This window comes from Lepisma saccharinum, chromosome 1, assembly GCF_977018435.1.
Source record: "Lepisma saccharinum chromosome 1, izLepSacc3.1, whole genome shotgun sequence".
Taxonomy (NCBI): domain Eukaryota; kingdom Metazoa; phylum Arthropoda; class Insecta; order Zygentoma; family Lepismatidae; genus Lepisma; species Lepisma saccharinum.
In genome coordinates, this window is record NC_139229.1 from 94,768,587 (window position 1) to 94,780,703 (window position 12,117).

The 12,117-nt window shown below is 36.3% G+C and overlaps 1 protein-coding gene across 4 annotated transcripts in view; it reads left to right on the forward strand.

Annotated features, from left to right (window-relative positions):
• Window positions 1–12,117, forward strand: part of fbl (pantothenate kinase 3 fbl) — a 76,062-nt gene that overhangs the window by 47,782 nt on the left and 16,163 nt on the right. For 2 of the 4 annotated variants that reach the window (XM_083134734.1, XM_083134752.1), the window contains exons 2-5: window positions 5,574–5,745; window positions 6,042–6,220; window positions 7,619–7,792; window positions 11,319–11,486. In XM_083134734.1, coding sequence (XP_082990860.1) covers window positions 5,619–5,745; window positions 6,042–6,220; window positions 7,619–7,792; window positions 11,319–11,486 — 648 coding nt within the window. In that variant the 5' untranslated portion in view covers window positions 5,574–5,618. Of the gene's footprint in view, window positions 1–291; window positions 477–5,573; window positions 5,746–6,041; window positions 6,221–7,618; window positions 7,793–11,318; window positions 11,487–12,117 lie in introns of those variants that run through there. The other 2 variants (XM_083134739.1, XM_083134744.1) reach the window with 2 other exon arrangements.

Consider the following 12,117-nt stretch of genomic DNA (forward strand, 5'->3'; position numbering starts at 1 on the left):
GATGACAAGATGCAGATAAAAGTATAAATACTTTATACATCGCAATCGCGTTCTGAAAGCATTGCGATTTAGTGGACATTAAGCTATTTGATAAGTTACTTGAATCATTGGGAAAATTCCAAATCCATCAAGATACTTTAAAAAATGTGAGATTTTTTTTTCCTTGTTTGGATCCCCAAATTCCAACTGAGCAAGGAAGGTAAAATTATCGAAATACTAGAATTACTCATTAATGACGTCACGTTGACTTATTGTAGTGAGAAATAGGTTTCCCCATTTTAGTAATGCAGGCGCAGAGGTAGAGGCAGAGACAGTTTTGTTAACTCTGTTTCGTGTGTTAAGATATGTTAATTGCAGGTTAGCGATTATGTGGAGACCAACAATTTTTGGCAATTTTGCATTCTTGTTGAGACATAGAAAATGGATATGAAAAGCTAGATTGTTAGTTTAAGAAATAAATGCGCTATCAAGGAAAGGTATATATTATTAACTTCCCTTAGAAGGGTTGATTCTTTCAGGATATTCCCTTTATGTGAACAAAATATTGCAGTTTTGGATCTTAAGTTGTATTTATTATGTAGGTACAGTATTTACTGATGAACTTTATTGTAATCAAATTATGAATGTACCATCAGATTTATTAAATTAAATTTATATCCATGAGTGGTACTATTATAGTATGGGGGTGACACCTATAAATCATATATTTCGCACTTTTTTACATTGCTAACGTACTATTTTGGAATGCGGAACATTTCCTAAGGTGAAATAATGCATTTCTAACTAAGATAATGTCTATTTCTTACATTTACGAGTACTTACTGTTACTTGTTGTTTCGATTCTGTAACGCATTATGGCGGGCGATAACGTACTGGTTCAGGGCGCGTTGTTCGAGTGTTTTGTCGATTTTTGGAGTGTTGCAACCTCGTTCACCGGAAAATACCTGCTTTCATGCCCAGACTTGAAATTATGCTAATACCTCGCAAATCATTGACGTTAGCCCCACAAACCATTGACGTTAGCCCCACAAACCATTGACGTTAGCCCCCACAAACCATTGACGTTAGCCCCAAAAACCATTGATGTTAGCCCCCGAAAACCATTGACGGTAGCCCCAAAAACCATTCACGTTAGCCCCAAAAACCATTTTCCGTAAGGTTAGGTTAGGCATGCATAGTAAAAAAAAATAATTAAAAATACTCTACACGTCATCTTCTAGTGAAAAACACTGCCAGTTTGAAACTCTGACCACAGGGTTTCGTCATCTGACACAAGGAACATTGTGCTCTCGTGCAATGTATTCGCATTAAAATGGATCAAAACTACATTCACGAACTTCCACAACACTACAGAAAATAATTTCCGTAAGTACTTTCTCCTATAAATTTGAAGAAATCCGTCACCCCTATACTACCGTGCGTTCATTTCGATCTGCAGCCGAAAGATCGGGCGAAGCGTGGCGGGCGGCGCTGGCGGAGATGCCGACATTTGCGGCCTGTAATGCCCGCTTATTTTTATGGACATATGCAGACATTTATATAAATATTGCAAAACGGGCACTAACCTGTGTTATAAAGGTACAGTTTTAATTTTAGTAGCTTTGTGGCTGTATGTGCTCATGATTTTGACACTCCCATCTCCTGTGAAACACTGCGTAGAGGTTTGTTTGGAGAACGTTCTAACGCTACACCAATTTCATCGAGTTTTCCTTCGGTTAGAATACGTCGTTTTTGCTTAGGTATTTTAAAATTTAACGATCAAGTTTCTCGTAATTTAAGGACAAGATGTCTAACCGTATCTCTATGTGGAGGTGAAACACCTGGGAATTTCTGTAGAAATTGCCTACACACGTCTCGACACGAGTCTGTTTTCACGTAAGTGTCATACATAAAAATTATTTGTTCTAACGTGAACCTTGCGGCTGGCATTCCAATCGTCTCACTGACACAACACACATACACACTGCAATAACACAAACAAGTAACGGCAAGTAACCAAGAATAACACTCTTGGGCACAGTACGAAATTAACATGCTCTTTGTTTACATCTGCTCGCCACGATAGTCGCGAAGGAACAAAAAACTCTAGCTCTGAGATTTCGGATTGCAAGGAAGCTCACGAACACCACTGATTTTTAACGGTTTCATCTGCAGCGTAATCTTGATACAGTGTTGCACATTCGAAACCTCCAAACGATCCCCATCGACACAAAACTCTTCCAAGGATATAAACTTAAGCAGGACGTTACTGGTCAAAACTATGATTAAAATGTTTATTATCTGTGGCTCTTAACATCATTTCTAAAGCGTATTTATTTGTGTATATAACGGCAGAACTTGGATGAATTACAGAATAACTTTTGCGTGTTATAACACAGGTTAGTGCTGGTTTTGCAATATTTATATAAATGTCTGCATATGTCAATAAAAATAAGCGGGCCTTACAGGCCGCAAATGTCGGCATCTCCGTCAGCGCCGCCCGCCACGCTTCTCCCGATCTCTCGGCTGCAGATCGAAATGAACGCACGGTATAATGTTACCAAACACTGTTCTGAGATTTAAAAAAAATTAAAACCACAAAAAACATTCCTGTATTGCTGGAATGTTAATATACAGCATTAATCATATTTATGGAAACTATCTCAACAATATTTTCATATTTTATTTTTCTTAACTAATCTATTGTCAACAGTGTTGAATAAACTTCATTCTTTGTCTTTGAATCTAATGTTGAGGACTTCACATTTATATTTGATTAACTTGTTTAAAATAGTGTGGAAAATTATTTGAAAATACCTGGAAAAATCATGGAATTTGGTTTGGAAAAATTATGGGCGAAACCTGATTGGGGAAGCTTGATTAAACATATTTTGGGGTATAATGTAACAATACAGGGAATTTATCCAATTTGTTTGAAATTTGGGTAAATATGCGATATCGCCTGAACAGATTTCTTAAAATTTACAGGAGAAACTACGTACTGAAATCAGTTTCTGTAGCATTGTCGAAGTTCTTCGAGGTATTTTCTTTCGCGGAAAGTGAAAACTTCACCATAGAATGCTGCAGAACAAGAAGTAATCACTTTTTATGTAAGGAATTTGCATTTTCTGACATTATGCCATTGTTTCGATTATGTACCTACAGATGGCGCGAGCGTTGAAAGTCACGCGGTCTCGCCAGTGTTTCCAAACATGCCTTTTTCTTATGAGAATTTTTTTTTAACTATGCTTACCTAACCTAACCTTCCCAGAAATGGTCCGTGGGGCTATAGTGGATGATTTTTGGGGCTATCATGAATGGTTTTTGGGGCTATCCATCAATGGTTTGTGGGGCTATCCGTCAATGGTTTGTGATGACGTAATAAACACGAAAGTAGGTATTTTTCGGTGAAGAAGGTTGAAACACTGCATACCCACTCCAAATCGACAAAACACAAGTACGACGCGTGATGATCCATGACGACTGCATGCCATATTGTCTGTTACCCAAGCAGAACAAGGATTACAAAGAATGACTCGTAATAAGAAAAGTTGACACTATTTTATGGAAAAAGGCATAACTTCACCTTAAAGAATCTTCCGCAATGCAGAATAGGTAAGTATCAATGCTAAAATTAATGAAATAAACGAGTGAGAGGTGTTCGGGCGATATCGCATATTTACCGAAATTTGGGATACTTGTTAATTTGGGCCTCGTAATCACGAATAGGCACTTAAACTTTGGCGTTTATTTGGGGGCAGGTGAATCCGGCCAATTTCTAACATGCCTTTAACAGGGACTCCATGGAGAAAGTCGGAGCGGAGGCGGGCTCGTGTTAGCGGTTGTGGGCGGTAGGTCAATTATCCCAGGGGCGGAGCCCTGAATTGATGGGAAATTTTGGAAATCGAGGGTGTAGATTATTTTGCTATTTCCACGTGTGAGCGCCAAATTTTAACTGCAGATTCGTGATTAGGAGGCCAAAATTAGTCAGTATGCCGAATTTCAAACAAAATGGAAAAATTCCCGGTATTGTAAAATTGCTCCAATGACATAACCCCCAGTAAGTGTTTCAAACCTTGCCGTCTTTTCACTATAACATGACGTGTTGAGTATTTTTATTGGTAATGGTTCCGATTGTTTTATGATTTCTCCTAGTACAAAGACTAATTATCATAGAATTTTGGAAATCATTGTCACACAAAATTTGAACCTTCCTTAAAGTAATGAGCGCTGTTTAGACTCAAAAAAAAGTTATTTATGGTGAAGAAAAACAACTTGAAAATTACGTTACGCTAAAACTCAGCAGTATGTGTTAACAGACATAAATCGAAATCGAACCATGTAAAAATTGCATTCGTAGCATGATGGAATCACAATAAAACAAAAGGAACTTGGGGCTTTTTATTTTTTTAAAAAAAATTTAAACTATGCTAACCTAACCTAACCTTACGGGAAATGGTTTGCGAGGTATTAGCATAATTTCAAATCCGGGCATGAAAGTAGGTATTTTTCGGTGAACAAGGTTACAACACTGCATAAATCGACAAAACACTTGCACAACGCATGATGAACCAGTGCGCTGTCGCCATAATGTGTGTTACAGAATCGAAATAACGAAGAACAGTAAGTACTCATAAATGTAAGAAATGGACATTATTTTCCTTAGAAATTACACTTAAAGAAATGTTCCGCAATGCAGAGTAGTACGTTAGCAATGTAAAAAATGCGAAATAAATGATTTATAGGTGTTTGACCTATACGAAAGTAGTACCTTGAGCACTTGTGGTGCACCGTTTCTGCATTTTCATATTTCCAGTAATTCTTCAGGATCCACTTTCTGTCCTGAACTGTCAGGTTGCGTGTCATTACAAATCACCAACCTGTAAAATACAAAACAAAGACTGTCAACCTACTTTTGCACTACCATGTACATTGCAAAATGGTTCTAAACCTTAACCAAAGTGAATTCTGCATAATAGAACATCAACACCTTTTTCAAGAATGTTATGCACACTTACATTTTTTCGGTAAAAGTTTACTATCCATCGGACACCTATAACTTCTGAGTTTTCGTCAATTTTTGACATTCGTACTTATCTATCTGCTTCGCGGAACATTCCGTGAATGGTTTTTGGGGCTATCCATCCCGGAATCTGTGCGAAATTTAAACAAAAAAATTATTTTCGTTTGAAATTTTTGACTCAAATTTCCCACCAATTCTGGCCTCCGCCCCTGGGGTAATTGACCTACCACCCCCAACCGCTAACGTGGCCCCGCCTCCGTGGCTTTTTCTATAGACTCCCTGTTAAAGGCATGTTAGAAATTGGCCGAAGTCACCTGCCCCCAAATGAGCCCCAAACTTTTAAATTTGAAGAAATCCGTTTCCATGATACGGAAAACTTACTTGATTTTCACACAAAACACCTTCCTGATGTTAGAGAATATTACAGGAACTTATTATGGTAAGTGGTTTCTTCTGTAGAAATCTGTCCGAAGGATAGTAAACTAGTACCCATTTTTCTTTGTTGTCCATTTTAGAATTGGTTACTTTCAATGCAATATGTTATATTAATTGCTCTCCTCTTTTCTTTCAGTGTGTGCAACTTTCCTGGTGTACTGTTCACATCAAGGTGTAATGGATGGGACCAAATAGGACTATATTTAGGAAGTGCCAAAAAATATTTATAATGGCAGAGGGTCATGAAGTATCCCATTTGATGGTAAATGGCCTAAGCCAGAGTGAGAATGATTTGGATAGTGACCCAGGTACTTTTTTTAAAAAAATATTTGTTTGTATTGTCTAGATCATTTTAAAAGTTCTCTTTTCTATTGCATATGTTTCATGATACTGATTTGACAATGCAAGTTGAGGAACTATCTGTATAGAGAAGTGTATACATCATATTGCATAACTTACTAATTCTAAAACAGAATTTTCAGTTTCTGGTTGCACGACCTTGGTGGGAGGGACATCATTTTTAAAAGAAAAGGACTTTCTCCTTTGGAGTTAAGTTAATAAGCATATGCAGGGTCTTAGTTTGAATAATTAAATATTTTTTCAGCTATGCCATGGTTTGGAATGGACATTGGAGGTACCTTATCTAAGCTGGTATATTTCGAACCGAAAGATATCACACCTGATGAAGCAAATGCGGAAGTTGAAACACTGAAAAATATCAGGAAATACTTGACTAAGAACTCTGCTTATGGAAAATCAGGACATCGGGATAGTCATCTTCAGGTGTGTAGTGATATATTTTTCTTGATGTAGGTTGTAAATTGAATTCTTCACTCATACCTTTTTCAACTTAGGTAATGTTGAATATTGTGTCATGTAGTTTGCATATTATGGACATGTTTTTTTTTTATTAATGCATTTGCTGCTTTTGTAACATTTAATTCCGCTTTGAGAATTGTAATACAGGGTGGGGAAGAAAATCCTGATGATTTTTAAAATGATATAACACAGTAAATAAAAAGAGTTTGTCTTTTTTCATGTGCTAACCATCCAGCCATATGTATGTCATTATTATTTAAGAAAAAAATATGATTTACACCAACATTTAGTGCAGAAAATAACATCTTGCAAAATGGCGCCAATTTTGGTCCACACTAAGGATGGTAAAAAGAATCTGGAATCCGGGTTCCGGAAAAATTTGCTATCCGGATTTCGAAGGGAAACTGATTTGGGAGGCAATCCAGATTTCGATACATTTTTTTTCAAGTATTGTCGCATGAATTAAACAATATACTGTAATCTAGTTTCGCTGATAAATTGAGTACTAGTTTCTCCGTATTTATCATCCATATTGGGAGATTATGACAGTGTTTTAACAAATGTTTTTAGCTTTTTGAGAAGAAACCTTATACTGTTTCTAAGGAAGTTTTAAGTCTCTTCTTACCTTTTAAATTTGTTTTGTATGCCCTGTGCAGGAACCTTATTTACAACCTTGCACTTCTAATTATTTTCAAGGGCTCTTTACAACCCTTTTTAAAATTTAAGGTACATTTTTTAGATAAAAGGATTTTTCCTCGTCTAATTTGAAGGCTGCAAAATAGTGATATGTGCCGACACACCCAAAACTTTTAACTTTGTCACTCATTCAGTTACTAACATGCTGAAGCATCACTGATTGATCAGGAAATTTGTCACAATTTCGTTGAAAATCAGGGAATTTGTTTTGTTGAAACGATTATATATCCTGCACGATCAATCTACCAAGATTCTGCTTTCAAATATTTGTAACTTTCCGTAAGAGATACTAATTTTTTACCAGACAATAGAGATACAGAATTAATGAAGAATGCAAATTTTCCTAACCCTGCTAGATAATCAGCCTATGTGCACCAATATTGGTTCATAAATTTGATCAGTATTTTCAAATAAATATCGCCATGGGTCCCAGGTTCGAGTCCCAGTCTGGGCATGTGTGTTCTTTGTAGTGTCCCTTCATAAATTTCTTCATATCATCACTCTTCCTCATCTCTGCAATTAGCCAAAAGTGGCAGAAATGCAAATTAAATCAGTCAATCAAATATCCATAACAGTTCATCTTTAATTTGGTTGTGCTTTGTTTATTTTGCTTGAAGTGTACTGCTTTCAAGATTATAATAAAGAAAATAATTGTTTTGTTTGCAGATGGACAATGTGTATATCCGTGGTAGGATGGGAACTCTACATTTTGTCCGCTTTCCAACCAGCGAGATGGGGAACTTCCTTGCGCTTGCCAAGTCCAAAGGCATGGCAAGCCTTGTGACAACTCTGTGCGCGACTGGGGGTGGTGCTTATAAATTCGAGGATGATTTCAGGAGGGTGCGTATAAAGAATATTATATTTTTATTGATTTCTCTGTGTACAATCTTCTAAAGCGCAGTTTTTGACTTAAGAAGTGGTAGTTAGTTGTTGGTCAACTAATATTACTATTTAGTAATATTTTTGTACAATATTTAGTTAAATAGTATTGTCTTCTTATATTAATATTCATGCCTACATTAGTTGCAGTGGTATAAACCTAATGTCGTGTGAAGCATCATATTCCATTGTTGTTTACATAGGAAGTTCATTGAAATATGGATGGAATATATGATTTTTTGCCATTGCAGACATATCTGTGTTAGATAGGTTTAAGTTTTTGTTTTTTTGATAACTATTAAGAAATTATCAGAAAGTGCAGCTTGATGTGATTTCAAACTGTTGGGTGTCTTCGAGTTGAAATTCAGCGAAAATGCTAAATTTCACCGAATTTTTAAAATTGAATAAAAAATTCAATTTTGGCGGGAAAGTTACAATTTTTGGGGGGAAGCAAGCTGCATGATGCTGCTACCGTAAACCATGCAGGGTGATCCAAAAGCAAAGTCGGAAGTGTGTTTTTTCTAAGTGGTGTTGCATGTCACCATAATTTTTCACGAACTTTTCATTATGGTGTTACAGTTGCTTTTATACATGTTACGTTATGCCTGCACTCATGTTGTTTCAGATTTAAGCATTTTTTAAAATGTTTTCACTATTTAGTATAGCTGAGTCCAGTATCGGTATCGGCCGATACAGGCAGTATCAGCATCGGTGAGTATCGGTTGGTTTTCTTTTACCGATACCAAAGATTTTCATTGGCTAGAAAAGCGGGCAAAGGCAACAGCTCATCTCAACATTTTCCCTTTTTAAGAGTTTGTTCACCCTTCCATGTGACAGATTAGGAGACCAGCACAGGAAGTTCCATAGATTTTCCTAGAAACATTGGATAAAACCCCACCCTCCTTGGAAGCAGATGACAAGATCAAAGGCATGGGTAAGTGAAAGCTGAACCCAAACGTGACCATGACGGCATGTAACTGCTTAGTTAACACTGAGGGAAATGAAATAATCCATTCATTGCCAATTCGTGCTTGAAGATAGGTGGATGTTTCTAACCCCCCGCCGCACTATTGCCGGGTCCGGTAGTTGCGGAGTTCTTGGAAAAGAGGGATGAAGGTCACTGTGAAATTAGCTTTTTTAATCTACGTTCAAGCATGAATTTATACTTATCCTCTTCACTTCTGTCTTTCCCGAGACTGCTGGTATTGGCCAATGATGGCTATTTATTTTCACCGAAAACTGGCCCCCGTGGCGGAGTGGTTAGCACATCACACTACAATGCCAGGGTTCGAATTCCGGCCTGGTTATGGATGTTTGGGAGTGTCCATTCATAAATTTCATCTCCATCTTTGCAAATTAGCCAAAAGGGGGCACAAAAAGCAAATCAATCCATAATTTCTGCCGAGATTAGATTAGGAACATACGGCTTTGAATGACAGTACTAAGAAAGATAAGCTAATTGGGACTGGACCTACATTTTAAAGTGCTCGAACCACTATGTGCCTCCACTGAGTATCGAACCCGCGATCTATTGATTACAAGGGGACGGCGACACCATTGGAGAGGCCCCTCTAAAGATTTATGTACACCATTACTTATAATAATGTACATAAAATATCTATCTGAAACTTTACTTTTCATCAAATGGATGTACCATCATTCTTTTTGTTATTCAATAAATATTCAATTTTTTACTTCTTTGACATAAATTTCCTTGCCGTGACTTGTTTTTACACAAATTGTAGCGGTCTTAACTACACGTAAGCTATAACTGGACAAGTTTAAAAACAAGATGCTGCAATCCATTGTTTGCGCACCTCACACTTTGGTTCGCAGTGTTGCAGCCTGGAGGGAGCTGAATCGTCTGAGAATTTTCAACGAAATTTGAATGTGAAAGGCATGAATTAGTATCCCCTCACCTACACTACCTATTGATTACACTAAATTCTAAATAATTTTGATATTTTCCCTTTAAACCTTAAATGAATTAAGTTATATTAATGATATTTCTTACCAGCATAAGAAATGTATGAAATAAAACGATAGAAAAATGAAAAATATATAAATGATAGAACTGAGCTCACCTTCTAAATGTTTTCCAGTTCTCCTTCTTCAGTTTCACTCTCCCACTCATCCGAGTCTGTGTCTACCGATGAATCTGTGTCCGTGTCTGAATCGGCTTCACCAAGTCTAATTATCAGTTCATCTACACGCTCGTCCATAAGTCCATCTCTTTCAAAGTAAGAATCTTGCAGCCAAGAGTAAAGAGCATGAACATTTCAATTCTTTAGAAAAGAACACAGGCAAGCGTGTTATCAGATTGCCTTCTCGTAGTGATTGTTGTACGATAAACAAATGAACCACCACCCCACTCGGTTAAAAAAAATAAGAAAAAATGCTCGATGTCGCATTCATAAAATGAAGTCATTCGCCCTGTAGTTTCTCTTCGTTATAAACCCTAACGCACATGCGTAATACTACAGTTTACGATCGGCGCACCGCACACATTTTCAAAGGCCGGATTAAATAAAATGAACCACTGATATAATAGGAGCCTGCATGCACCGTCACGCTAAACAGTGAAAATTGTTTGTCATATTTGTTTTAGCTTAATTTTGCTGAGTTGGCACCACTGGTACTCTCAACGCCAGACCAGTGAGTAGAAGAGTGGTGGGGAGGATGACATAATAGGAAGTACTCCGCAACGATCTGCACATATCGGGACTTAACTTGTCAGGCTATAGATGATGAATATTTGCTGTTTTATCTACTATTTATGTAATAACAATATTTTCTTAGTCTTTTCTCCATATATTAATCTGTGATTACATACAACAATACTCCATACGCATCAGAGAAATTAAGTACTAATTATTTAATTTTCATATTATTACAAGTAATTATATTAACATATTAAATAGAAAGAATGTTATTATTATATTTCTGAGACACTTGGCTCTGACTGGCTTCCCAAATTATATATTTCTAAATATGTGCCTAGTGATGTGATGAGTTAGTATGACACGGTAACTAGCCTTTGTTATTTTGTACAAGTATCGGTATCATCAAGTGGTGGTATCGGCTCAGCTCTACTATTTGGCATAATTACACTTAATGTGAACATATTATAATAAAAACATTTTGTGTAAGTGTAGATAAAATTTAAATATGTAATTCATATTTAGGGAAATAGACGTGGCAGTAAATAATTACAGAGAAACTTTATTACTCACGTTTTCTGCTTAAGTTCCAACAAGGATGGTAGCAGTGGCCACCAAAATTAATGGGACAAACTAAAATCACATTTGCGGAAAACGTGAGTACTGAGTTTCTCTGTAATTATAAATAAGTATATGGGGAAGCGGGATATATAATCTTGATTAGCAACACTAGAAGTCCACAATGCAGGCAACAGGTACCCAAATAATGCCATAACACAGATAATGGATTAGCAGATTTGTTTCAGTAATGAATTAAATATTTTCAGGAAGTCAACATGCAGTTGCTTAAATTTGATGAGCTGGACTCTCTCATTCGAGGCATTCTGTTTGTGGAGACTAACAACCCTGACGAGTGCTACTACTGGTCTAATCCAACAGAGGAAGAAAAGTGTGAAAAAGTTGTATTTGACTTCTCCAATCCATATCCATTTATGGTAAGAAAGTGTATTGCGTCTACAGTTTCTATCCATGTACCTGATCTTTAGAACCTGCAAGAACGTTTTTCATCACTATTTTTTATACTTGTATATTTTTCGTAAGTTGTTCTATCCCAACATAATGTGATGAGTGGAAAATATCAGTATGTGCCAACACATCCATTAATATAGATTAAGTCACTTTTTTGTACTTCCTTTAAATAACAGGAAGTTTATTAATAACTTTTTTAAAAGCTTGCTTACAGAAATTTTATTACATGCCCGTGTCCAAGGTAGAAAATTTTTAAAGGTGGTGTAAACAAAATTCTGGTAGCAATTTTCTCAAAAATGGCTCTTTTAATTTCTTTTAAAAAATTATATGCCATACATACACTATTACTCAATAAATGTACCAATTTTGAAGCTGGGATGCCAATGGAATTCGGAGTTAACGTTAGATTTAATGTAGGTTAAGAAATGCATGATAGCATATTTTGATGGATAAATTCCTGTAATTCAGAAGTAAGTCTTAACAGAAATGAAATACAACATAAACACAATATTATTTGAGTTAACATACATGAAACTGATATTTACATTTGCAGTTTTATTTCATTTCCGTTAGACTTTTGAATTTGTAATGATGCGA